Below are 26,180 nucleotides of genomic sequence, written 5' to 3' on the forward strand. Positions count from 1 at the left end.
GAATTTTATACATTGGCACAATGGCACAACAATGGGCCTCAGGATCTCGTCACTCAAAATGCCATCAATAAAATGCACCTGTGTTCGTTGTCCATAACATATGCCTGCCCATACCATAACCCCACCGCCACCATGGGCCACTTGATCTACAGCATTGACATCAGCAAACCACTTACTGACAACGATACCATACATACTGTCTGCCATCTGCCCTGTACAGTGAAAACCAGGATTCATCTGTGAAGAGAACACCTCTCCAAAAAGCCAGATGCCATCTAATGTGAGCATTTGCAATCAAGTCGGTTATGACGATGAACTGGAGTCAGGTCGAGACCCTGATGAGGACGATGAGCATGCAGATGAGCTTCCCTGAGACGGCTTCTGACAGTTTGTGAAGAAATTCTTTGGTTATGCAAAGCGATTGTTGCAGTAACTGGAGTTGGTTGGTCTTAGACCTCTGGTCTTGAAGGTGAAGATGCTGGATGTGGAGGTCCTGGGCTGGTGTGTTACTAGATGGTGTGGTGAGGCCAGTTGGATGTACTGCAAAATTATCTGAAATGCCTTTGAAGACGGCTTATGGTAGAGAAATGAACACTCAGTTCACAGGCAACAGCTCTGGTGGTCAGCATGCCAATTGCACACTCCCTCAAAACTTGCGACATCTGTGGCATTGTGCTGTGTGATAAAACTCCACAAGTGGCCTTTTATTGTGGCCAGCAAGGCACACCTGTGCAATAATCATGTTGTCTAATCAGCATCTTGATATGCTACACCTGCGAGGTGGACGGATTATCACAGCAAAGGAGAAGTGCTCACTAACACAGAATTTGACAGATTTGTGAAAAATATTTGAGAGAAACAGGCCTTTTGTTTACATAGAAAAAGTCTTAGATCTTTGTGTTCAGCTCATGATAAATGGGGGCAAAAACAAAAGTGTTGCAATTATAATTTTGTTCAGTGTATATTATTAGTTTGTATATTATTAGGCTACAAATTGTTCTCTGGAGTAAGTGATAGTAAATTCATATGCCAAGGAAAGCACTGACAACACGGGTATTTATTTGCATGCTGAAAAAAAAAGCACAAAATTAACAATTGCATTAGACAGGACTGAGTAATACTTGTAACCTATTAATGTTAAATGGTTTTATAGCGCATAGTGACATAACAGAAATGAAATAGCCAGACACATTTGATTTTATATTTTAACTCATTACAATAAGTCATTTTATTTAAATAATAATAATAATAAAAAACAAACATATAATAAAAATAATATTTTTTATTAAATTTTTATTAAAAAGTTAAGACTGTACATCTCATCATGTTCTCAACATGTAACTTTGTAATAATGTAAGAGAATGAGTAAAACAGTCCTGCAAGGTAGTGTTCACAAGTTATCTCGCAGTCACAATCAGTACATTCTCCCTGTGATGGCCTTTGAAACATCAAAGTGTCTTTTTGTTTTGCTCCACTGTTTTGGGTGTTGAGCAAAGGCCTGATGTTTTTACTTCTTCATTAACATATTCTAACAGGAAGTATAACTAGCTGGTGGTAAGACAAAAACTTGCTTGTTAATCCAAGCCTCTCAAACAGGAAATGACTTTTACTTCTCTGCTACAGAGACTATAGTTGAAGAACATTTGTGGTTATCAACAGTTGAGGGTTTCCTCCAGTGTGAGCTGTGCTTGTTATGGCCCAGACAAAAGATCCAAACGTTGGGCAGTCATCAGGCACTAACTCTGCCCTTCAGAAGCTGGACACATTAGCTAGCAAATTTTTTTGCAAATATCGAAAAGGGAACCAGGAGAAAGGACTAGAGAATGAGGGGCCACATGTGTCAGAGTATGCCATTCTTTGGGATGCAACAAGTAAGTCAAAGCCTTTAAGCATAATATTTATTAATATTTCATTATTTATATTAAATGCACAAAAGGCCTGTTTTCCTAAAATGATTGACTCTTGATCTAAATAAACTCATTTCATATACTGTAGAAGGTCTCTGATGCATTTTCACAACCTCTAGATTAAAGGATATGATGTAGGAAGTTTTTATTTTAATTAACTGAAGAGTGCAGAGTAAAATGTGTTAGCCTTTATTAAGTGCATTCAGTATATTTCTGTACTCTTTGAGTGTTTTCAGACTTTTTGTGGTTTCAACAGGAAGAGGTCAGTTTGCTTTTCGCAGCCAGCAAAACTTAAAGCACACTAAACCTGTTAGTTTTACAACATCAAGTTTCCTATACATAAAGTATGGTCTTTCCTTCTAGTTAATGGCAGACCTGATAATATCTGTAAAATGTAAACGTAACCAAATCTTACTAATAATATATCCTCTGACAAGCATATGTAATTCAGATCTCTTGTTCATTTCAGGTAAACCTCATTAAGACAAAAAGTAATGTCTATTTAAAGTTATTACAATGTTTGCTGTAAAGTGGAGTGATACTCAATTTTTGTAGTGCAATATTGTCTTTTCTCAATCTGCTACTTTTTATTTAGTTATTTCTTAATAAATGTCAGAAGATACTGCTGTATTGATCAGCACGAGTATCACATAGTTAAAACGTGTGTGCATTTTAACGTAATTTCAGGAGTCTCTGTAAAATCAAGATAAATCCAAAAGTAAGTAATTGCTGATGTGTGGCTAATGGTCAGATGGTTGTGTAGTTCTACATTAAATAAGATCAAAAGATGGCAGTGTTGTCCTTTTAATTTGCATTTTATGTCTGGCTTTGACTGAGCAACCAGATTAAAAGACAAATTAGTTGATTAGTCACTAACAGCATCTCTGTTGCTGCCTAAATTAAATGGCAAGACCTCAAACAAGCAGAAATCACCCACATTTTATAACATAATCTTTTTTTTTTTTCACATTTAAAAAAAAAGTTTCACAGTTTCACTGTTTGCACAGTGGTTTCCCATTTTGGAAATGCATTTTAATAATTACCTACCTGCAACTTGATATCTTTCACTTCACTAAAGAACACACTTTTTTATATTTGCATACATTTTCATGTTTTAGTATGCCTAACATTTGGTCTTATAAATATAAAGAAGAATGCCTGCACTTGACATTTAAAATTGCCCCTTTTTAATCTTGTTCAAAAACATAAAATAACATTTTAATTTCTTTCAATCTAATTCCCATGCTCAGAACTTGAAATCCCAGGGGATGCTAACAGAATGATTCATATAGACCAACTTTAATGCATTTACTGTAATGAGCTGTGTGACAAATTTAATTAGATTAAAATGAATATATGTTGAAAATGGTTAAAGATTATGTTCTGTTTCAAATAAAGGAATTAATAAAGAAATCATGCATTGAACTAACTGATCATGTTAATTGTGTTAATGGTCTCTTTAATTAGTGAAAGAATTCTTTGCACAAGCCAAAGAGGATTTCTTGAGAAAATGGGACTTTCAGCCAGAGGTATGGGAGCTTTGCTGCAATAAACATGAACGTCAGATACAGTTGTTTTAAGCAGAAATAATTGTTGACTTCTGGCTTCGGTTCTGCAGAACAAATCGTGTCTAGATGAATTTGACCGATTGAAAACTCTTGGCACTGGATCTTTTGGAAGAGTAATGCTAGTCAAGCACAGACAGTCAGGACAATACTATGCTATGAAGATTCTGGACAAAGAAAAAGTGAGTATGACTGCTGTATATCCTTCTTTAGCACCCAGCAATTGTTTTGTGTGTGTGTGTGTGTGTGTGTGTGTGTGTGTGTGTGTGTGTGTGTGTGTGTGTGTGTGTGTGTGTGTGTGTGTGTGCGTGCGTGCGTGCGTGCGTGCGTGCGTGCGTGCGTGTGTGTGTGTGTGAGAGAGAGAGAGAGAGAGAGAGAGAGTACTTTCTATGAGACATACCATCCTTTAACACAGTCCTGGTGTCTCTTAATGAGAATCATATGTTTTTCTTGTAGATGCTGAATGTATATTACTTTGAAAGAAAAATTACTTTTATTTATTTAGTGCTTCACTGTCAAAATAAATAAATAAATATAGTTAGTTAGTTTACTCAACTTATCGGAAAAACTCACCATTCTGTTATTTCAGAGAACACAATAAGCTAATATAAGTTCATTAAACCCAAAAGCAAGTGATTTTAGACCCGTTTATATTCTGTTTATTATGAGCGAGTTTGTTAGCCACTGTTTTTTTTATTGTCTACTGCTTTAAAGGCTAAAGCTCTTTCATCGGTGGGAAAAAAAGTTGTTCCTCCTTGTCATCAATGTAATAGCATGTGGTGTGAACTTCCCTATTATCATAGAATTACTATAATTATTAATGCTTTGTACTTTTAAACTTCATTAAAAGTTAGTCATTAAGCTCAATAAACTTCACTGAGCAATTCCACATTGCTGATGCAATAACTAGACCTTTCCACTAAACTAAGTTTGCTTAATTTTTACAGTTAGTGACACAAACTTGAACCAATAAAGAATTTCTAAAGAGTTGAATCATTAAAAATTGAATTGAATCATTAATTGTGACAGCTCTTGCTGTGTATTATTTTAAGTTTCTCAAACTAAATGGCCTAACTTTATTTTTTACGTAATGTTAGTGTTTTATTTATTGCATGCTTTCCACAAATACATTTGCTATGCAAATTATAGAAAGTTGCACTCATTTACAGTAAACACCTAAATCAAAACACTAATAATGTACAAACAAAACATAGAATAAACATCATTTGCTTTTTCATTTGGGGGTACAGAATACATTTTTTTTTTTTTTTATAAAATGTAAATTTCTTATATTTTCAAACACTGAACCTGATTATCATTTTGAAATTTCACAACTTTCAAAAGCAGGTTAATTGTCACAGTTTCAGTTGAGTCTGGTTGATCTGGGCATTGTTTCATGTGTCATAATGTACAAATATATTTACAGACCAGGAAGGAAACTGAAACTTCCTGACTGTCACTGCTAAGTGACATAACTTATGAAACCAAAACATATATTCGTTATAACAATTTCCTAAGATGATCATTCATTAAAAAGTTAGCTGTAATGTTGTTTTATTTTACCAAAATACTGTAAATGTATGTAATGAGAATCTATAAAATGATTACATATCTTTTGAAACAAAAGATTTTCAGTTTTATAAAAGAGGATTCACACACACACAGATTACATATTTGCACTGCTCTATACATAAGATATGCATTTTGAATGCATGTTAAAAAATAATATATTTAGTTCAGTATTTGAAATGTGCAGTTTGTTTTGGTTACTTTTTTATTCCATATTTCCTCCTGCTTTTGATGATTTTTCAGGTGGTGAAGCTTAAACAGATAGAACACACATTAAACGAGAAGAAAATATTACAAGCAGTGTCATTTCCTTTCCTTGTGAAGCTGGCGTTTGCTTTTAAGGTACACATTCAATTTCATTTGTAGATAAATATAATGTTGGAGTGTGTGGTTCTAGGATGTTGCATCATTGTCAGGATTAAAGCTACTGAAAGAAATCTGCTTTAATACATGAAAAACAAGAACTGATTATGTTACATAGCATGGTGATGATTTTATTTTTTAATAACCATAACAGGATCATTCAAATTTATACATGGTCATGGAATATATCCAAGGTGGTGAGATGTTCTCACATCTGAGACGGATTGGAAAGTTCAGGCAAGCAGCTTAAAAACTAGCTAATACAATTTCTTTATTATGTGCCTTTACCTGTCTTTTTCTATAATAAATGAAATAAGGATGTTTTTTCCTCATAGTGAGCAGAATGCACGGTTCTATGCTGCTCAGATTATTCTGACCTTCGAGTATCTTCATGCTCTAGACCTCATCTACAGAGACCTTAAACCTGAAAACTTGCTCATCGATCATCAGGGATACATCCAGGTGTGCCTGTCAATTAATAGCTCTGATTAAATGTTACCTGCACTTTGGTCATGTAATTTATATTTTAATGAGCTTTTACTGTATTTATAACTCCTATATTTGAACATGATTTAGGTAACAGACTTTGGCTTTGCCAAACGAGTCAAAGGCAGAACTTGGACATTGTGCGGTACACCAGAGTACCTGGCACCAGAGATCATTCTCAGCAAGGTAAGAAAACACAGCAGTAGTTCTTACTCCTCTAGAAGTTCAAGATATCCTCAATGTTTTCTCTTTTTCTTTGTTAGGGCTACAACAAAGCTGTTGACTGGTGGGCGTTGGGTGTTCTGATCTATGAAATGGCTGCTGGATATCCACCTTTCTTCGCTGACCAGCCTATTCAGATCTATGAGAAGATTGTATCTGGCAAGGTCAGAAGAACTTCAATCATTTATTACAGTACCATAAATGCCAGTAAAATTTCCTCTTGGTGTTGGCCCTACTGCATAACTATACTCTAACTCTATTTCTTTAACCATTTATTTCTACACAAATTATTTTGCTCCATCCGTATAAAATTAGGTTATCAGAACAGGTCAAATAAGAAGAATTTCATGACATTATATGTTGTGGGACCTGAATGAAAAACAAGTTTACCCCAAAATTATATAATTTGCAGAAAATGTATTCACCCTCAGGACAGTATTTTTCTTTGAAAACAGACTTTTTTGCATTGCATCACTTGCTCACCAATGGTTCATTGGCAGTGAATGGGTGCCGTCAGAATGAGAGTCCAAACAGCTGACGTCCACACACGACTCCAGTTTGTGATAAACAAATCCATCATTAAAATGTTTAAAACTGTTTCTTTGTAGCTATAAAGACCTCTATCCATAATATTGCTTTTCAGGGAAAAAGTAATCTCATCTGAATCAGGAGAGAAATATGCACATATTTGTTTCAACATTTGTGTTTGTGTGTGTGTGTGTGCGTGCACATGCATGTGTTATGCGTGTGTGCGCGTGTGTTTTATGTGTGTGTGTGTGCATGTACGAGTGTGCGTGTGTGTGTTTTAAGAAAAAAGTGAAAATGGGGAGACTTGTTTATGTTTAAGTTTTTTTGTGTGTGTTTGTGACATTTGCCGAGTATGGTAAACCATACCCGAAATTGGTGCTCTGCTTTTAACCCATCGAAGTGCACACACACAGCAGTGTGTAAGGAACACACTGTGAACACACACCCAGAGCAGTAGGCAGCTGTTTGTTTCAGTGCCCGGGAAGTATTATGGGGTTCAGTGCCTTGTTCAAGGGCACTTCAGCCATGGGTACTGAGGTGGAAAAGAGCACTGTTCATTTACTCACCCCCCACCTACAACTCCTGCTGGCACTGAGACTCGAACCTGCAACCAAACAATGTTGGGACTTTGAACCATTTCAGTAACACCAGGTTACCACTGATGAAGAGTGGAGCTTTTGCTTATAGGCAGAGGATGGATATTTATAGAATTTCCATTTATTATGCTAATATGTGCTAATGTTTGTTAACAGTTTGTTAGTTACTTGTTAATTAGCTGTTAAATAGTACAATCTAATAATTCAGTGAAGTAACAAAACAGTTTTGCCACATAATATTACACATAAGACTACTTAATATGTTCAGTTCAAAATAACTTAATTCAATGATTTGGAAGTCATGTGAACAAATGTGCAACTGATGTACATGTATAAATAATGTAAATCCAACACACTTTCTTCAGTGCAGGTGCAGTGCACTTTCTTCAGTCTTTAAATACATTTTTACTTAGTTTGAATGCTATGTTGTGATGAATATTTAATCAAAATGTAAAGTTTGAAGCAAATCATAAATATAGTAGTTGTTGTTTTTTTTTTGGTAATTTTGTTTTGTGTATACTGTGCCTCACCTTTAAAACCCAACAGATGAGAATATTTCATTTTCACAGGTGAGATTCCCTTCACACTTTAGTTCAGACCTGAAGGATCTTCTGCGCAATCTGCTGCAGGTGGACCTCACAAAACGCTTTGGCAATTTGAAAAATGGAGTCAGCGACATAAAAAACCACAGATGGTTCGCTACAACAGACTGGATTGCAATCTTTGAGAAGAAGGTGTGGCCTTTTGTTTTTTACTTAAGTTTCACTTATTTTTACTGGTTCTTAAGAACTATGCTTTTGTGAGCTGGCTTATTTTTTCAATGATTTTACAGATTAATGCTCCCATCATACCAAAGTGCAGAGGACCTGGAGACACAAGTAACTTTGATGAGTACGACGAGGAAGACATCCGGTTATCTGTCACAGAGAAATTTACAAAGGAGTTCTTAGAGTTTTAGGGTCTCTGTAAAGGCTTTATTTATTTTGTCTTGTTATGCACCTTCAAAGAACATCACAATTTCTTGCAACATTGTTTCATGCAAAGAGACTTTAGGAGATTTGGAAATTCACAGGTGCCTTTATCAGTGAAGTTTAGTCTGCATTAAAAAAAGATCACATAGTCTTCTGTTTGGAAACATTTATGTTTAAATTTGAGATTTTTTTTTTACTTGTGTTCAACTTTTAGATGTTAATTAATTTATAAAACGAAAAAAAAAAGCCTATTTTTTCTGCATTTAACTTTTATTTTCACTCAAGTCTGTTACACATTAAAGAAATGTGCTGCATACTGTATGTTCAGTATTAATACATGAGAAAAGCTCAATTCCACATTATGTTTAAGTGTGTATGCACGATATCTGTTTGTGCGCTGAAGAAAGCTTTTGGTTGTTCAGAAATATCAAAATGTAAAGAAAGTATTTAAAAAAGATAAATCATTAAATATATCCTTAAACAGTGGTTATACAGATCAATCATATATGATTCTGATACTTCATCTAAAGTCTTGAACTGTACAGATATTGAAAATGAAAATATGCTTTTGATTTGTGCACCTTCTACAGTCATATGTGTTTTTATACGGACCATGTGAATACTTTTTAAGAAAAAAGATTTATTTCTGCTGTATTATGATGTCCAATTGTGGGACAAATTATTTTGACACTGAATAAAAGAAAATGACTTACATTGCTTTATAATGTCCAATGCCTTTTGTCACCTCTGCTTGTCTGTGAGTATTGTGAGCATAACTGTGAAAGATGTTTTAATATTATAAGTAGAATGTTAATGCTTTTTAGTTGGTGTTAAAAGCCTGTTATAACAACAAACAAATTATGTTTTTTTATTTATGTATTCATTCATTCATTTACAGTTTTTTGTTTATTTTTTGTTTCTTATCATTAACAATGAATAGCAAATAATATATATATATATATATATATATATATATATATATATATATATATATATATATATATATAATATATTTTATATATATATATATTATATATATGTTTATTTATTTTTTAATCAAAATGTCGGTATAGTCTGACAGAATTATTTTATTTCTCTATGATAATTATTTTGGTTTTAAAATAAGCTATATTGTGAATTTACTCATTATATATTGGAAATTTAAATGGGCATTGTAATATATATTACATATATATATATTACTCATATATATTACTATATATTACTCATTATATATATATATATATATATATATATATATATATATATATATATATATATATATATATATATATATATATATATATATATATATTACTCATCTGAAGAAATAGGTCACTACCGTCACTCATCAACAGAAACAAGAAATAACAAAGCAAAAATACTTTCTGTCTTACTGTCCGTTGCAATAAATGTATGTTAATTCCTTGTCAAGAAGCTGAATTACCTTTTTGCATTATTTATTTTCTCTTGATGTAATTAAAACTGGTCTTAATTGCTATTCATTGTTGAAGTGACTGCAACAAGATTTTGAACAACTACATTTCCCGTCGTTTGAGACTACATTACCCATGAAGCCCCGCGCCTGCATTTGTCGGATTGTGCTTGGGGAAAAAAAGCGTAATATTGCTCCAATGATCGAGAGTCAATAACATTCGAACCATCTACATAAAACATCTGTTAAATTGGTAAGATAAAAGCTTTTCATCCAAATAATTGGAAATTGTCGTTTTGTTTTCTCAGAAAGACGGCAAATGTCATAAATGTTGAGTTAATGGAAGCTAGCTAGCTAATGAGTTTATCATCTGCTTTATTAATCATCACACTGTCGAATTTCATCATGAAAACACTTGTAATATATTAAATGGATATTTTGATGATCCGATACTTCTGTTTTACCTGTCAGAATTGAGTTTCAGTGAAGCAGTTACAGATACATTCGGTCTTCTTATAAATATATTTCATACGGCATTTTTCAATTATTAGAAATCAAGGATACTTAATTTAAAATAAATTAATAAATTCTTTACTTACAATTAAAAATCTATTTTCTGGTTTAAAAATGATGACTGTCATTTTGTTCATCGTGTTTCTCTTCATAAACACTGAACCTGTCAAACCAGCACAAATGTTTTTTGTTTTTTTTTCTCATAATTGAGATATTTTCTCAAGCTGTTTTACAAAGTTAAAAGCTGTTTATATCAAGATTGTGATGATATTAATATTTATATTAGTGATATTAATATATTTTATTTGTTAATAATATGTTTTATTTTTGACAGATAACCTTAAAGGATAAGTTCACCCAAAAATGTAAATTATGTCATTGATAACTCACCCTCATGTCTTTCCAAACCCGTGAGACCTCCGTTCATCTTTGGAACACAGTTTAAGATATTTTATATTTAGTCAGAAAGCTCTCCATTGAATCTGTGTGTGCGGTATACTGGTCATGTCCAGAAAGGGAAGAAAACCATCATAAAAGTAGTCCATGTGACATCAGAGGGTCAGTTAGAATTTGTTGAAGCATCGAAAATACATTTTGGTCCAAAAAAAAAAAACAATTATGACTTTATTCAGCTTGTCTTCTCTTCTCTTCGTGACAGTGCTGAATAAAGTCGTATTTTTTTTTATTTTTGGGCAGAAATGTATTTTTCGATGCTCTCGACTGAGAGCTCTCGGACTAAATCTAAAATATCTTAAACTGTGTTCTGAAAATGAACGGAGGTCTCACGGGTGAGTTATTAATTACATAATTTACATTTTTGGGTGAACTTATCCTTTAAGAGTTTACAATATATTTCACAGTTTTGTATGTTTAACATGTTTTTCTTACTACTTAATGAACTATCAGTGCATACATGCTTGATCATCTTCTTGTTTGCTCAGAACTTTTATTATTTTGCAGAACCAATTCTCTAAGTACACTGAGATTTATTCAGAAACTTGTGTACATTTATGGAAGATGGGGCAGCTTTGCACAGCAGGAGACTGATGAGAGGGAATGAGCAGGACACAACTCAACGCATCTGATGGAATAGAGCAGTCTCACCTCTCTCACAAACAGGTGAGCAATAGATCAGAGCCAATCAGATTAATACGATTATTAGTGTCCACATGAAAGCAGAGCTTCTGTTATGCACCTCAATAAATTATTTCATATTTACTTAAACATGAAACTGTTTATTGAATTTTGATAATGCATCTGCCATTCTGTTGTAGTTCTTAAAATCTACAAAACTGAATGTATTAAACTGTTTTATTATTATTATTTAACCCAGTAGTCATGGAAACCAAGGAAAATGGTTCAGTGGACACCAAAAGGTAGGTGTATATACAGTAACGTTGGGTTCAGGTTGTGTCCAAGTCTTTAACAATTACATTTGAGTGAGAAACGTTTAGTAATGGCTTGTCGTCTTAATTTTATTTTGTAACTGTACTTTTTAATTGATTTTGACTGTACTCATCAAAACTAGTACACCCATTTCATCACAAGGCCAGAAATAGCATTTTCATCAACAATTTTTAGAAATCATAAATTTTAATAATAATAAAACAATTCTTGAAAAAAAATAATAATAATCACATTTAAATAAATATGCTCCACAAGAGCCATGGCAACAAGACTGAAAATAACTGTTTGTATGGCAACTGTTGTCAAAGGAATCCGCACATACAGACATACAGTATTTGGTTAAATCATGCTAATGCATCAGTGAAATCTTTTCTCTCTCTTACAGTTCTGTGGAGAATGGGCAGCTTTCTGATCCAGCCCACTGGGCCGTAGCGGATGTGGTCAATTATTTTAAAGCTACAGGATTTGAAGAGCAAGCTAACGCTTTCCAGGATCAGGTAGGGATTTGTTGATTACTAAATCTTATTTGCTGCACTTTTTTTCTTTTTTTGTAAATATTTCTTCAAACCAACCAAACTTTATTATGTATGATATACTTTAGATCTGGAATATTAAACTCAATTTCCCTGCACTTTTTTAACTTAACTAAATGCTCAGTCACTAATCTCTCAGTCAGCTGTATATATATATAAAATATAGGAATTTGATAGTAATTGTTCAGCAAGACAATGATGTTATTAATAAATAATAAAATCTTATCATTTATCTCCTGTGTCTTTTTTGGTAAACTTTCCCCGGCAGGAAATCGATGGCAAATCCCTTTTATTAATGACTCGAAATGACGTTCTGACCGGACTGTCAATAAAACTGGGTCCTGCACTGAAGATCTATGAGTATCACGTCAAGCCTCTCCAAACCCAGCACTTAAAAAGTAACGTCTCATAGCTGCTGCAGTCACATGGATGCATGGAAGACAATCACAGCAAGGGGTGCAGGGTAACTGCAGGCAGAGCTAATGCATTTTATCCATCTTAATGAATAAACTTGGTGAATTTATTGCTTTTAAGGTCTCATTCTGCTGTACAGGCATATTTACTGTTTTTAGTTTACCTACGTTTAACATGTTCATTCAGATTTTATCTTCACTTTGTGTACTTGTACGTAAGTCATTATTGCTTTTATGATTAAATGCTTGGTTTAATAATGTGATTGTGACATAAAATGAAAAGTGGCTTGAACTAAAACTGAAACACTATTCTTGAAGATGTTTCTGAGTAACGCATGAAGTACGTTTGAACAGAAGAGAGAGGGAGGTTACAGCCAGTTTCGATTTTTATTGGTTTGTTGGTGTGTGTTTTTTTTTTTTTTCTCTTTTGGTTTTTAAAAGATAAAAAGTTAGCTGAGATAAAGTAACAGCACAAATGATTAAATGTCTGAAAATGATTAAATTTAATACTGTGCTGTGGTTTACAGCGATTAAAGGCTCAACATATTAAGGGTTTGTTTGCAGGAATCCTGTCAGAATGACAATGATTTGTGCTGCTATGAATTCAGTTTATTTATTTTGTAACTAACAATGTGATTCCTGATGAATTGGTGAACACTGTAAATCTACAGCAGTTTGTGATACAGGGTGTTTTAAAAGATGAAACTAAAGTGAGTGTAGACTGCAATAAATGGTGCTTTTTCAGATTGCTGAAAAAAATACACTTCCTGGTGTTCATTACAGTACTGTGTGACTTCCTTCCTTTTGTACATACGTGTATTTGAATAATATCTCAATATGTAATAATCAGTCAAAATCCTAAAACAATTAAATCCCAGATACATTGCATGCATGTTTATCTGTTTGTTCTCCTTTTTTTTTTCTTAAACTTAATTCCTTATTATAGTGAGGTGAAAATGAAGATAATTGTTTTTTAATGATTATGATGATTCTAATTGTTGTGGTGACTCCAAAACCACTGCTGTAAACACCTTTCAACTCAAACTAAAACTGAAATCTTTACAAATCTGACAATATTGGTTATAAAAAAACACATCAGGGAAAACAATGTTCAAACTCTGAAATCTCAAATATAAAACCTAATACAAACGGATTCAAACAAAGAAGTTATAAAGAAAAACACCTACATATTGTTGCACTATATTTATTTATATATTCATCCATGATGCGAATGTTTTTTTAATTGTTTTACTTGTGTGATTACAAAAAAAAAGTTTCTAATTTAAAAAATCTAGTTTGTTGAATGTTTTAGGTAGATAATCATGTTAGCGTCTAACTTGAGATTGCTTTTATAGAGTTTATTTGTATGAGGATTGTGAATGTTGTCTTTCTTTACATTTTGGCTCTTGGTTTTCTGCGTATAGTGCCTGAGATGTTTCCTGATGGATTATCAAGGGGAAGATAAACCTGAAACAAAAGCACAGCAACTTAATGTGACTTGTGGTTTCTAAAATATAAATATAATATAAATATAAATACAAACAAAGAAACATCATTACTTTATCATCTCTAAGTTGGGATAACTTGCTCCTGTGTGTGTGTGTGGTTTGTAGGAGTTTGGCAATAAAATAATTTTAAGAGTAGCAGTCTCAAAATTCCTGATTTTGTCAAAGAGCCTGAAAACTCTAGACTTTGTCCTGTGTCAATACATTAGTATATTCAGACCGATCTGAACTGATAACCTCTTACTGACTTTTTTCCCCCAAAATTTTCCAATGGATTTTGGTCACTCACCTCATCCTTGTTTGAAAGTCCAATTTTTGTCATGTCAATGATGAAATAATGCTGATTTGGCATAATTATCTCAATTTCTTCAACCTACGGGATTCAAGGAATGACAAGACGCGTGTAATTTTCTTTTTACAATTGCTTTTAAAGTACATTTACTTGTAAATGAGTAACAAAATAATGCAATAAACCACTTAAATAGACTAATATCTCTTAAGTATGAGCAATAGTGATGCTTACTTTAGCAAAAACATCTAACAAAAGCACCAAAAAAAACAGAAATCAGTTTGATTTACCTGTGGAATTCTGTCAAGTACCAAAACTTGTGTTTCATACAGAGTTTTCTGAACAGATGGAGAGTATTCCCCACGATCGTAGGGTCCTGCAAACTTCTGAATGATGGTGTCCTTAACAGTTTTCCTAAATGGAAATTATCATTACACTTAGGTGTAATATACAGTACAACATTTAACGGTTATCATGTGCTATGAAATGTCTAAACGTTTTGCATTTACCATGCAGCATCAAATGCCACATTCACATGTGTGTTGTAGCGCCATCTTGCATAAACAGAAGTGCAGAAGAATCTGTCCTTTGCATCTGTCAGAGTGGTGAAACGGTCTCGCAGGAATCCTTCAAATCCAGACTGAGTAGTCTTCAGTACCTTCATATCTTTTATCCCACTGTGAACCACTGGAGTCACTGAGAAAGATACATATATTCGCTGAAATAAAGTAAGAATATACTTTCCCCTTAATACTTTCAGACCATCATCACTAGTTCAGAATCTCATTTGTACTCACTACTCAAATGTTGCTCGACCTCACAGAAGTGCCAGGCCTCAGGACAATGGATGAAAGCATGTGTGTGCTCAACTCCATTCTGCTAAACACGTGTCAATAATATTTTGGGCATTAAAAACATGTTAATCAGTTATATACAATGCTAGCTAATAACAAATTTGCATCTGCAAATAAATCGATGCTAACTTGTTTGATTATTTGTTTCACTGATCTTGAAATGACAGGTGTCAAGGTGATTTTAAGTGGCTGTATGAAGTCAGATCCATTTAGGTTTAAGTTGACTAGTCCTGGCAAAAACAACCAGTAAATGTCCAAAGTCATATCAGCTAACCCTTGGGGTGCCTCAGGGTTCAGTCATTGGTCCCTTACTCTTCTTGATATAGACCTCTTCACTCACCCCAATAATGAAAGTAAACAGCTTTTCCCAACACTACTACACAGATGATACACTTGACAACCTCACTTTCTCAGACTGTATCTCCTCTTGCAATTCAGAAGTGATGTCACTTTTAACTTTGTAAACACAGAACTCCTGGTGATAAAGCTAGACAATTATTTTTAAAAGCTCTTTCATACTAGTAATAATAAGCTTTTAGGAACTTTTATAGCCTTGGTTAGCTTGCAGTACCATAAGATCTATTGGTTTTTGTATTATACTGTAAATGAAATGTGATGTTCCTCATACCTTAGTAGTTTTCATAAGAATTTGCTGAATGACTTAATATAACTACAAATGTCTACATACTTTTTTGGGAGTCACGATATAGTCTGCTTTAGCGGTAACACAACACCTTTTCCAGTCTTTTCCAGGGAACTTCATCAATGTTGACCCTCACTCTTGTGACATGATTGAACGCTGTGAGGAAATGTTCACAGATATCCAGTGCAAAGCCCTCAATGGTCTTAATCTGCAAAACAAGAAATATTCTGTGCTTTGAAATAAGTCATACAGACATGGCTTGAAATAACAAAACAAAATTGTTTAATTGCAAGATGACTTAAGTTGATTTGATAACTAGTTTATAGAATAATTTGTACACTAGTCATTTAGCTAAAACAAGTAAGTTGCAGGGGCTAAACTAAATGAAAAAAGGGCCTACTCCTTTTAGTTTGGCAAGAGCTTGGACAGTGTTTTTGATGGTGTCAGTGGGGATGATATCAGAGTTGTCTCCTGTCAAGTAGTCTTTGAGTGTCTTCAGGGTTAACTGAACATCTGCGATCAGCTCAGTAATATGGTGATGAATCCCTTCACGGCGGATGTGAAGAACTTTAACCATATTCTTCCCATAGCCTGTTTTCACAAACTCCACATTCTACATGAGACATGTTATTAAATACTGCAGTTTAAATGCATTTTTAAAGGCTGGCACGACACATGCCAGTATACACTATAGAGTATGAATGAAAAGTGAATTTCTTTACCTGATTTGAGGTAGTGGCCATGACTATAACTGGAGCTACTGCTGACTGCACCAGTAGTTGGAGGAGGTTTTGGAGGGACCAAAATGGTTTTGCTGAGGAGGTGGTGTAATGTACTAGTTTTGATGTTTTGGGTCTAAATGATCAATGATCTGCCCCACCTCCATAATCAGAGATTTTGATTTGCTGAAAGCCTTCCGAAAAAAGCCACCTCTCGCTTCTTTTCCTCTGACCTGTTCTATTTACACTGTGACCACAGTAACGTCCTTCACCACTGCATCCATGACCCAACATTTCATCTGGCCCACTGGCCTCCCTTCACCACCCCTCAACTCTACATCAACCAAAGGTCTAAAGAATTTTTTTTTTTTTTTTTTTCAAGGAACAAGAGAAAATAAGGCCTGAGCTGGTAATAGCTACGGTACTGTATGTCAACAGAGTATTTTAGGAACTGGAAATCTCCATGAGATTTTGGCTGTAAATTTCAAAGACATCACTGGGTGTTGCTTCGGTGTTCCAGGAGTTGGTTGTTCTTCAAATTAATGATTTCTATTAATTAACATTCAATTACAAACAAGAACAATCTAGATCAGCAGGTTATCTTGTTTAATTTTGTTAATAATCTTTCCACAAGCTTGATTTGTACATGTTTAGGAAAACTATCAAGATTGGATACGTTGGCCGGGAGAAAGATGGAGGAACAAAGAGTATCATATATAAACCAAGAGAGCCTGAATATATTGTGTTTATATTAAAATATAATCATAGTGATATAGAGTGAAAACTAATATTTCTGTGCCAGAAGCAAATTATAAAGATTTTATATTTGATTTTGTTTATTACATTTAATATAGATTAAATATATTCGATTTTGTTAAAATGGTCACTGAAAAAATATCTGAAATTTAAGACTATTATTTCATATGTTAGACTTTACAGAGTTTATTTATAAATAATAAACTTGCTGTATATAATTTTTATTAATGCACAAAATAAACTATAATATGGTGTTACAGCCCTGCCCATCTACTGTTAAAACTCACCCTGGTAATGGGGTACAGTAGGCTGTAAAAACATCAGTCATACTTTATTTTCAGACATTAATTTACAGATTTGGGGAGGGGGGTCATTTTCCCAGTCTCCCCAGTCCCTGCTATATTCAGACTGCTTCTCTGTCACTGTAGACTACAGCTGCTTTATGCCGGTCATAAGACAGACATCCTCTTTCTTATATACTTTACGAGATATGAAATACAAGATAAAGCATCTCTCTCTCTCTCTCTCTCTCTCTCTCTCTTTCTTTCTTATATATATATATATATATATATATATATATATATATATATATATATATATATATATGTGTGTGTGTGTGTGCGTGTGTGTGTGTGTGTGTGTGTAATCCATGTTTAATGTTGTTTCAACTGTGGGAGTGTATCTTGTTTTTTATCAGTTTCTCAGAGGCAGCAATATCCTGTATCCTATCCTTAAACAAGGATAGTCAACCGGTTGACTGGTAGCTTAAAATCTTTGCTCTCAAGTTTAGGATTAGTTTTTGTTTGACAGTTGTTGTTGACAATGTTTTTATAGCTACTATGCACTGTGAACTGTGATGCACATCATATTATTCAATGTTTTATATTGTAACGCTTTTAAAAGGTTCAGTATTTACAAGCTTCCCATGTACAAGATGGAAGTTAAAGGAAGTGGACTGGATAACATGTATCTGGATCCATCCATCATGGATTTTCAGATGAGTAAACATACAGTCAACAGCAGTAAAAGAGCTTTAGGCACAACATTGATACAGCTTTACTCCAGATATACAGGTGCTGGTCATATAATTAAAATATCATCAAAAAGTTGATTTATTTCACTAATTCCATTCAAAAAGTGAAACTTGTATATTATATTTATTCATTAGACACAGAATGATATATTCCAAATGTTAATTTTTTTTTAAATTTCATGTTTATAACTGACAACTAAGGAAAATTCCAAATTCAGTATCTCAGAAAATTAGAATATTGTGAAAAGGTTTGATATTGAAGACATCTGGTGACACACTCTAATCAGCTAATTAACTCTAACACCTGCAAAGGCCTTTAAATGGTCTCTCAGTCTAGTTCTGTATTCTACACAATCATGGGGAAGACTGCTGACAAGACAGTTGTCCAAAAGATGACCATTGATACCTTGCACAGGGAGGGCAAGACACAAAAGGTCATTGCAAAAAGAGGCTGGCTGTTCACAGAGCTCAGTGTCCAAGCACATTAATAGAGAGACGAAGGGAAGGAAAAGATGTGACAGAAAAAAAGTGTACAAGCAATAGGGATAACCGTACCCTGGAGAAGATTGTGAAACAAAACCCATTCAAAAATGTGGGGGAGATTCACAAAGAGTGGACTGCAGCTGGAGTCAGTGCTTCAAGAACCACTACGCACAGACGTATGCAAGACATGGGTTTCAGCTGTCGCATTCCTTGTGTCAAGACACACTTGAACGACAGACAGCTTTAGAAGCGTCTCGCTTCAAAAAGGACTGGACTGCTGCTGAGTGGTCCACAGTTATGTTCTCTGATGAAAGTAAATTTTCAAATACTGTAATTACTGTAACTGCATGTGGATTCATGAGTAACTCTATTGTCGTGTATGATTTCTGCAGGAGTGTTGATATTTGATCAGCCTCAGGGATTTTGCCTCACACACAGTGTTCCACATTTTCCCTCATTTCCAGAGAGAAATTTCAGTTTCCCCATCTACAGTAAAACACTATAACCAGAAACTGCACTGTATTACATACAGCTATACACAGTTTCCCCAAATATGTGAGCACATGAAATACTTATTGTATAGGGTATGTCTGATTTAAAACATTGTATGATTTATTGTTCACTGCCTGAAATAGTACGTATACCTCTCTTTTAACAGCATGGCAGGTAAATAACATATCTTAATCCACGCATGTATAACTGATCTGTCCCTATGGCATTTCATCCAGATGTTGCAGTCATGGCACAAATTTGTGACGGTAAGACACGGGAGAAGAGATGGGGAGACATTAAAAACAGAAGGAGTCTGCAGAAGCTGAAACAGTTTTGCCAAATCACACAACTGTTTGTATGTTGAGAGCCCTCAAGTTTAAAAACTCTTTATATTCAGACTGCTGGTCCTACATAGCAGTTTACTGACATTGCATTATGCCAAAGTACAACACCATGCTTAAGCAACTATTTACATTGATTATGTAACTAGCATGCAACCGTGCAAGACTCAATGTCAACCCCTACATGTTTTCTAGGGATTTACGTATTTAACATATTTTTGAATGGCTATTGTATAATCTGAACTATCCTTTAAAACACACAACACAGTATAGACAATATATTACGTAATGTTGTAATAATATACTATTTAATTATACCTCACTATTCACATCATGGTATACTGATTAATTTAACAGAAATATTTGCACATTGCAAGATTTTTGCATGTAAAAAAAGCTGTTAATTATAAATACTGTAAAGCTAACCACAGTAAACATACAGTATTCCTTACTAAACATGTTACAAAGGAATGACATTTTGAGGTCTAGTAGACATTGTAAACAGAACCAGCAAAACTACACTAACTTAACTAAAACTTAACCTTAAAAAAAAATGAATAAAATTTTCTATAATTGGTGGTCTTGTAATTAATGACAAATCATTCTGTCATAATTTGTTAACTATCACCCAGTAACAACCACATGCACATGGTTTTCCTTTTTGCGTGTTCGTCTTTGTGTTGATTGTATCATTCTGTTCAGTTAATTATCCTTGTTTTGTCAGTCTATTTGAGTTCCTGTATTTTCAGTTCTAGTTTTCACTGTCTTGTCTCTGATAATGTTGTGTTTTGGGATCCTGTTTGTTGGATCTTCTGTGTGTTGGATTAAAGACTTTAGAGACATTTTCCATCATCATTGTGTGTTTTAACATACAGCGTATCGTGAAGCCCCCAAATGAACAATCACATTTGATTTCCCTTGTGTTGAAACACAAAACTAGAAATCGCTGTGCATGTTTTTTCCATGCAAAAGCAATGCATAAGGACTGGGATTTTTTTTTTTTTTTCATATCTCTCTGTTTCTCTCTCACACACACAAACTAGCAACAGTTTAAATCTTAATCATTTTATTGATATGATTGATATTGATTGTTTCTTTTCCAAAGTAGTGTCTGCTTCAGAAGTCTTGGAAAGTAGCAAAGTATGGACTGCTCATAGAAAACAATTATGCCATCCTTTTCAGTCCTTATTCATTGTAATTGCAATAGATAAGAGACAGACTTCAAAATTGTGTGCTTTTTGTGTTCCACAAATGTTAAAAGTGACTAAATAATGGCTAAATAATTTTTGGTTAATTTTTGGTTAAACCGTTTCAGGTAAACTATTCCTTTAACATAATACAGAGTCTTATTCCATGCTGAATGTTCTCTACAGATATTTACACTGGTTGGGTGGCTCAAGCATTGGGGAGTGGAATCATGGCTGCACCAGGCACATCAGGCATGTGATGAACATTGACAAAGTTTGAACCTCAGATGTTCAAAAGCTATGAGGATCATTCTAAGTGCATTCATACGCATTCAAAGACCAATGGACATGTCTGGGGACTTGAACAGAGACAGTGGCCAGGCTGATCATATATAAAGCTTTCCATCAGGCCATGGCCAGGAATAAACACTGCTGGAAAAATAGATTCAGTACACTGAACTAGCTCCGGACTTTGGAGCATGCATTAATATATGACAGGGGTTTTTAACCCCTGGTTGAAAACCCTGGTTATACCAGTTTTATAATGAACCCAGATGCATTTATAAAAGTTGATAAACTTAACAGAAAAACAACAGAATGGTAAATTTAACTAGGTTGGTGATTGTAGTGGTCATCCATACAACATTGTTGTATGTAAGAAAAACAGTAAAATAAATAAAATTATTATTATTATTATTATTATTATTATAATAAAACAAGATCTAACATTGTTTTATTTGTTTCAAACCTTTCAGACGTGTCATTTCCCAACCTGTATATGTTATGAAACACAAAAGACAGTAATTTGAATAATGTTGCCAACCAAACAGTTTTGATGACCATTGACTTACTTAGGCTACACTGTTAAAAAAAAAAAAAAAAGTATGCTTTACAATATATTATTTTCATTCAATGTGACGTTGGCGATTTACTACTGGGGGGGGGGGGGTTATAGATTATGACACCAAGAAGAAAGGCTCTCATCACCATCACTATAGTATCGGAGCTATATATTTAATTGTTTATTTGTTTGTTTGTTTATTTAGTGATTTATTAGACTCTCCGCTAGAGGACGCTAAACAACACTAACTCGCAAGAACTTCCAGTTCAACCGGAAGTAGTTTCTCACACACGTGAATTCAGACAGAAGCAGAAAATGGATTCTACCAAGTTAGCACCTTCGGAAAGTGTTTCCAAGAAAAAGGGGAAAACAAAGAAACTAAAGCAAAAGATAAAAGCCGACAAAGCTCCGAAGCAGGAGATTGAACAGGCGGAGATTGAAGTGACAGAAAATAAACCAGAGTCGGGAGCTTGTTTTCCTCCCACATTCAGCGTGTCTGAGATCAAGAACAAGCAGCGCAGACATGCGATGTTCCTCAAACTCAAGGAGGAGAAAAGAAAGGTGACATCTCATTAACACATACACACTTATTGCAGCTGTCACGATCGCATCATTTGGCTGTGTTTCAAAACCTAGCGAGCTGCCAGGATAGACATCAGTCTGGGCAGCACAAGACAGGACAATGATGATCAAATAGCCAAACGAGCATTTGATGACCAAAAAAATAACTTGTAAGTGAATTGGTTCACTGAGTAATGGTTTAAAACACCTTTTAGGAATGTACCGTGGCTCGCTAAGGTTTGGGACACAGCCTTAAATCATCAAAACCCCAACTCTGTAACATATTGTCAAGTTGTCGTTTATGTTTTTCAGCAAAAATTGGAACTCAAAAAGAAAAAGAAAAAAGAGAGAAAAGCTCTTGGAGATCAGGTATGTTTGGTGGACTGTTTCACAGCATCTGTAATCAGACTAGCTCTCATAAAACTTGATAATCAGTGAACTACATTAAAGGGATCCCTTCACCCGAAATTTAAATGTATTAATTCGCTCAACCTTCCAAACCTAGAAGTTTCCAAAAACATATGAAAGAAAAATAATAACAAATGTATTTTAAACAAAACAAAAAAACACATGTTGAATTGCACTAACTTAAGCTTAAATAAACAACTGTGTTAAATGTCAACTTCTAAAAATGCAAGTTCTGAATATACAAGCCATTAAGGGCCAGAAACTGTTCATATCCTTCAAAATATCTTCGGCAGAAGAAATAAACACAGACAGGTTTGTATGGAAGGAAAATAAAGACAAATGTAAAAAAAAACAACTGCACTAACTGAAGGAAAAAAATAATGCATTGCATTAACAGAGCTTGCATTTTAATTTCCATAGTACTTTTTTTATTCCATACTACTGAAGTCAATAAGGGAATAGCAACTGTTTGGTTATTCACTTCAAAATATATTTTGTATTCAGAAACAAGAAACTCATAATGAACGGGAGTAAATTATGATATAATTCACTTTATGTAATCAAGTAAATTTATATCACAATTTCTCTGCAAAAGCTATTTCTTTGCAGTTAGAGATGGTCAATTAAAGTGAAATCTTGTAATAATATTATGGTCTGCCTATATGGTCTAAAAATGTAAGTGATTAAAAAAAAAGTCAGATGTTGCTTCAGTTAGCACTCTAAAGGTTTCATTCAGTATTCATCAGACTAATCTGAAAAGTAAGTTTTTGAATGATTTATTAAATGGAGCATTATATTTTTGCTATAAATGTTATTTTTGTCTTGTCACATTCAGCTCAGACTATGGACTTGTTCACAGCTTGGGTTAAAAGCATTACTTTGGTCAAAACAATACTCACATTTCTACCGGTGTATCATTATAATTGCCCATCTTAATTGCATTTGTGGCAAATTAAACAGTTTGATGCTAGAGAAATTTGTCAGTCCATTTTAATTTGGTTGCCTTGTTTTCTTTATTGGTGTTCCCACACATTTTCTCTTTTACAGGCTCCACCAAAAGAAGTTCCCAAGACAATAGAAAACCAGAGAGTATATGATGAAACTACAGTCAACCCAGAGGATGAGGAGGTGATTTGTGAACCCTATTCCAACTGCTGACTGCTTCAGACCTCATTTACACCTTTGAACCTAACCTGGAACTAATATGTTTGAAATCCAGGTGGCTTTTGATGAAGGAACGGACGAGTTCTCTGCTTACTTCAATCGGCTCACAAATCCCAAAGTTCTCATCACCACTTCGGACAGGCCCAGAGGAGTGAGTTCAGTTTTCTAATTCGCTCTCCTTATAAATGAGCATTTTAGAATATGTGTTTCTTTCAGATATGTTAGTTTTTATTTAAAATAGTTTTTATTGGTTCATGTCTGCCTGTTTTCAGAGGACCGTGAGGTTTTGTGAGCAGCTGGCAACCATGATCCCACATGCGCATGTGTACTACAGAAGAGGTCTGGCGCTGAAGAGAGTCATTCCACAGTGTATATCTAGAGGTTTCACTTATCTAATGGTGATCAATGAGGACAGAAAAGTGCCAAGTATCCTTTACTCAGGCTTCAGTATGTAACCACATGTTTAGATCTGTGAAATTCTGTTGTATCGTCGGCTTAATGAGATCATGAGAAGCAGCCACCGAATGCTACATGAAGAATTTTCCCTCACTTAAAGTATCACAGATGGTTTGGTTCTCTGTCACCTTCCTGATGGCCCAACTGCACACTTCAAAGTCAGTAGTGTTCGACTTCGCAAGGAAATGAAGGTTAGTCAATTATTGTTTTTTTTTTTTAAGTTACTGAATTGTAATTTAATGAAATTAGTCATGCAGTAAATTTTGATGGAAACCTAATTGCTGTTTTTCCTCACTAGAGAAGAGGTAAGGACCCAACGGAGCACGTCCCAGAAGTCATCCTTAATAACTTCACGACTAGACTGGGTCACTCCATCGGCCGGATGTTTGCTGCTCTGTTTCCTCATGATCCACAGTTTGTGGGCCGTCAGGTCGCCACATTTCACAATCAGAGGGACTTCATTTTTTTCAGGTTTCACAGGTAAATATTCTATCATTTAAAAGGGCTTTGTAATTATGAAAGCTTAGATACGTGCAAGATTTGTTGGTGAGCTAAATTTAAGATACCCTTTGTGATCAAATTTCTTTTCATCTATAAACCACTGTAGATTCTAGTAAGTATTGTAATAAAAGTAGAGACATGTTCAGAATATCAATTAAGGTTCAAAAGTCTGACACTGCTTTTAGAGTCCTTATATGTTGCATTGTTACATTTTAACTGGATAAAAATTATATACAAATTAGGAACTTCCATTTCTACATGACTGAATAAACTTTTGTATATCTTACAGGTACATCTTCAAGAATGAAAAGAAAGTGGGCATACAGGAACTAGGACCTCGCTTCACTCTTAAACTTCGCTCGTTACAGAAAGGAACCTTTGACTCAAAGTTTGGCGAATACGAGTGGGTTCACAAGGTCCGTTCTAAATCTACAATCTCACTTATGAGCAACATTGCTTGTTTAAACGTGCTGTCATTTGTCAGTAATTTATATTATGTATCCATCACATATGATTAACTGCTACCTTAAATGTTTCAGCGCCATGAGATGGACTCCAGCAGAAGAAAATTCCATCTTTGAGGGACAGAATGAAAACAGGACTTTTCATGAATATCTAAAAATCTTTTGTTATGGAACGAAAGAGTTGTAGAAATGCAAGCTTTGTCTTTACTGTATCATATTTTCTTCATAAGAATTTGTTCGTAAGAATATTATAACCAGGCTGGACACAAAGAGACTTGATGTGTCTTAAAGCATGACAAATAAATCAAGTAAATGTATCAATGCCTTTTTTTCCCATATTTGATTGAAGACATGGGAGGAAGAGGCAAATTTGTGAGTGTTTGTGATATTTCAGATTTGACTTGATCAGATCAGACTTGATTTTGCAATACTGAAGATATACACAAAATACATTGTAGGTTTCTGAACTTTTAATAAAAATGTTTTCTAACAGTCTTTGTTCTAGTGTGTTTAACTGTGAAAATTTTTAGATCATCCTATAGACGGAGGAACTCTTCATAGCCTTGTGAAGATATGAAAGGTTTTTCACTTTTGCTTTGTTTTAAAATGATGTACATTTAAAAGTCACCATTGTGTGAAAGTCACTTCTTGTGTGCCACTGAAGTTTTATTCCTCTGATAAATGCTAAGTGTAATATTCAAATTGGGTAAAATATATAGATTTCTTATTAAACTTTTTTGAATAATCTATATTAAAATATGAAAATCAAGCGTTTACAAAAAAACAAACATTCTCTTTGCAATAAACATTGAAAAGATTAGATCAAACAGCACAAAATGCAATTAAGAAAAATGTTAAAATGTTTGATGTGAATGAACAATTCTATCAGATAATTAAGATAATGTCATATACAGTGGGCCAGAAGTGTTATACATATTATTAACCTTTTTTAAAAATAAAAAAAGGTTAGGAAAG

At 34.1% G+C, this 26,180-nt stretch overlaps 4 protein-coding genes across 6 annotated transcripts; 3 read left to right on the forward strand and 1 right to left on the reverse strand.

Moving 5' to 3' along the window:
* Positions 1 to 1,573: 1,573 nt before the first annotated feature.
* Positions 1,574 to 8,921, forward strand: LOC113054947 (cAMP-dependent protein kinase catalytic subunit alpha). The gene is made up of 10 exons (XM_026220759.1): positions 1,574 to 1,871; positions 3,375 to 3,436; positions 3,526 to 3,654; positions 5,285 to 5,383; positions 5,559 to 5,641; positions 5,740 to 5,866; positions 5,981 to 6,076; positions 6,154 to 6,276; positions 7,806 to 7,970; positions 8,069 to 8,921. The coding sequence occupies exons 1-10, from the start codon at positions 1,694 to 1,696 to the stop codon at positions 8,192 to 8,194; spliced, it is 1,188 nt and encodes a 395-aa protein (XP_026076544.1). The 5' UTR covers positions 1,574 to 1,693; the 3' UTR covers positions 8,195 to 8,921.
* An 840-nt stretch (positions 8,922 to 9,761) lies between these two features.
* LOC113054949 (sterile alpha motif domain-containing protein 13) lies at positions 9,762 to 13,404 on the forward strand. 2 transcript variants are annotated; one of them, XM_026220762.1, is made up of 5 exons: positions 9,762 to 9,895; positions 11,116 to 11,274; positions 11,489 to 11,531; positions 11,948 to 12,059; positions 12,364 to 13,404. In XM_026220762.1, exons 3-5 carry the CDS (start codon positions 11,494 to 11,496, stop codon positions 12,505 to 12,507), a joined length of 294 nt encoding a protein of 97 aa, XP_026076547.1. In that variant the 5' UTR covers positions 9,762 to 9,895; positions 11,116 to 11,274; positions 11,489 to 11,493; the 3' UTR covers positions 12,508 to 13,404. The 2 variants fall into 2 exon arrangements, with proteins under 2 accessions (XP_026076547.1, XP_026076549.1); XM_026220764.1 differs by having other exon boundaries at positions 11,492 to 11,531.
* Positions 13,405 to 13,851: 447 nt separating this feature from the next.
* On the reverse strand, positions 13,852 to 16,680 carry uox (urate oxidase). 2 transcript variants are annotated; one of them, XM_026220761.1, is made up of 8 exons: positions 16,522 to 16,680; positions 16,200 to 16,412; positions 15,891 to 16,007; positions 15,100 to 15,178; positions 14,812 to 14,998; positions 14,593 to 14,716; positions 14,303 to 14,386; positions 13,852 to 13,975 (listed from the first exon to the last, which is right to left on the reverse strand). In XM_026220761.1, exons 1-8 carry the CDS (start codon positions 16,540 to 16,542, stop codon positions 13,901 to 13,903), a joined length of 900 nt encoding a protein of 299 aa, XP_026076546.1. In that variant the 5' UTR covers positions 16,543 to 16,680; the 3' UTR covers positions 13,852 to 13,900. The 2 variants fall into 2 exon arrangements, with proteins under 2 accessions (XP_026076546.1, XP_026076545.1); XM_026220760.1 differs by having other exon boundaries at positions 15,100 to 15,181.
* Positions 16,681 to 21,915: 5,235 nt separating this feature from the next.
* Positions 21,916 to 25,522, forward strand: rpf1 (ribosome production factor 1 homolog). The gene is made up of 9 exons (XM_026220765.1): positions 21,916 to 22,212; positions 22,525 to 22,581; positions 23,668 to 23,748; positions 23,840 to 23,935; positions 24,057 to 24,210; positions 24,349 to 24,431; positions 24,539 to 24,720; positions 25,031 to 25,157; positions 25,281 to 25,522. The coding sequence occupies exons 1-9, from the start codon at positions 21,967 to 21,969 to the stop codon at positions 25,320 to 25,322; spliced, it is 1,068 nt and encodes a 355-aa protein (XP_026076550.1). The 5' UTR covers positions 21,916 to 21,966; the 3' UTR covers positions 25,323 to 25,522.
* The last annotated feature ends 658 nt before the right edge of the window (positions 25,523 to 26,180 follow it).

This window comes from Carassius auratus, chromosome 36, assembly GCF_003368295.1.
Source record: "Carassius auratus strain Wakin chromosome 36, ASM336829v1, whole genome shotgun sequence".
Taxonomy (NCBI): Eukaryota; Metazoa; Chordata; class Actinopteri; order Cypriniformes; family Cyprinidae; genus Carassius; species Carassius auratus.

What these genes read in the sequence shown, in the direction of transcription:
- LOC113054947 (XM_026220759.1), top strand. Translation starts at nt 1,694, where the DNA reads ATGGCCCAGACAAAAGATCCAAACGTTGGGCAGTCATCAGGCACTAAC. An exon ending in AGCTGGCGTTTGCTTTTAAG is followed by an intron (nt 5,384 to 5,558) that starts GTACACATTCAA and finishes TAACCATAACAG; the next exon opens with GATCATTCAAATTTATACAT. An exon ending in AGAAGATTGTATCTGGCAAG is followed by an intron (nt 6,277 to 7,805) that starts GTCAGAAGAACT and finishes TCATTTTCACAG; the next exon opens with GTGAGATTCCCTTCACACTT.
- LOC113054949 (XM_026220762.1), top strand. Translation starts at nt 11,494, where the DNA reads ATGGAAACCAAGGAAAATGGTTCAGTGGACACCAAAAG. An exon ending in GGTTCAGTGGACACCAAAAG is followed by an intron (nt 11,532 to 11,947) that starts GTAGGTGTATAT and finishes TCTCTCTTACAG; the next exon opens with TTCTGTGGAGAATGGGCAGC. An exon ending in CTAACGCTTTCCAGGATCAG is followed by an intron (nt 12,060 to 12,363) that starts GTAGGGATTTGT and finishes TTTCCCCGGCAG; the next exon opens with GAAATCGATGGCAAATCCCT.
- uox (XM_026220760.1), bottom strand. Translation starts at nt 16,542, where the DNA reads ATGGCCACTACCTCAAATCAG. An exon ending in CTCTTGCCAAACTAAAAGGA is followed by an intron (nt 16,008 to 16,199) that starts GTAGGCCCTTTT and finishes CTTGTTTTGCAG; the next exon opens with ATTAAGACCATTGAGGGCTT. An exon ending in GACTTTCAAACAAGGATGAG is followed by an intron (nt 13,976 to 14,302) that starts GTGAGTGACCAA and finishes CTTTTGTTTCAG; the next exon opens with GTTTATCTTCCCCTTGATAA.
- rpf1 (XM_026220765.1), top strand. Translation starts at nt 21,967, where the DNA reads ATGGATTCTACCAAGTTAGCACCTTCGGAAAGTGTTTCCAAGAAAAAG. An exon ending in TGAGGACAGAAAAGTGCCAA is followed by an intron (nt 24,211 to 24,348) that starts GTATCCTTTACT and finishes AAAGTATCACAG; the next exon opens with ATGGTTTGGTTCTCTGTCAC. An exon ending in ATTTTTTTCAGGTTTCACAG is followed by an intron (nt 24,721 to 25,030) that starts GTAAATATTCTA and finishes TATATCTTACAG; the next exon opens with GTACATCTTCAAGAATGAAA.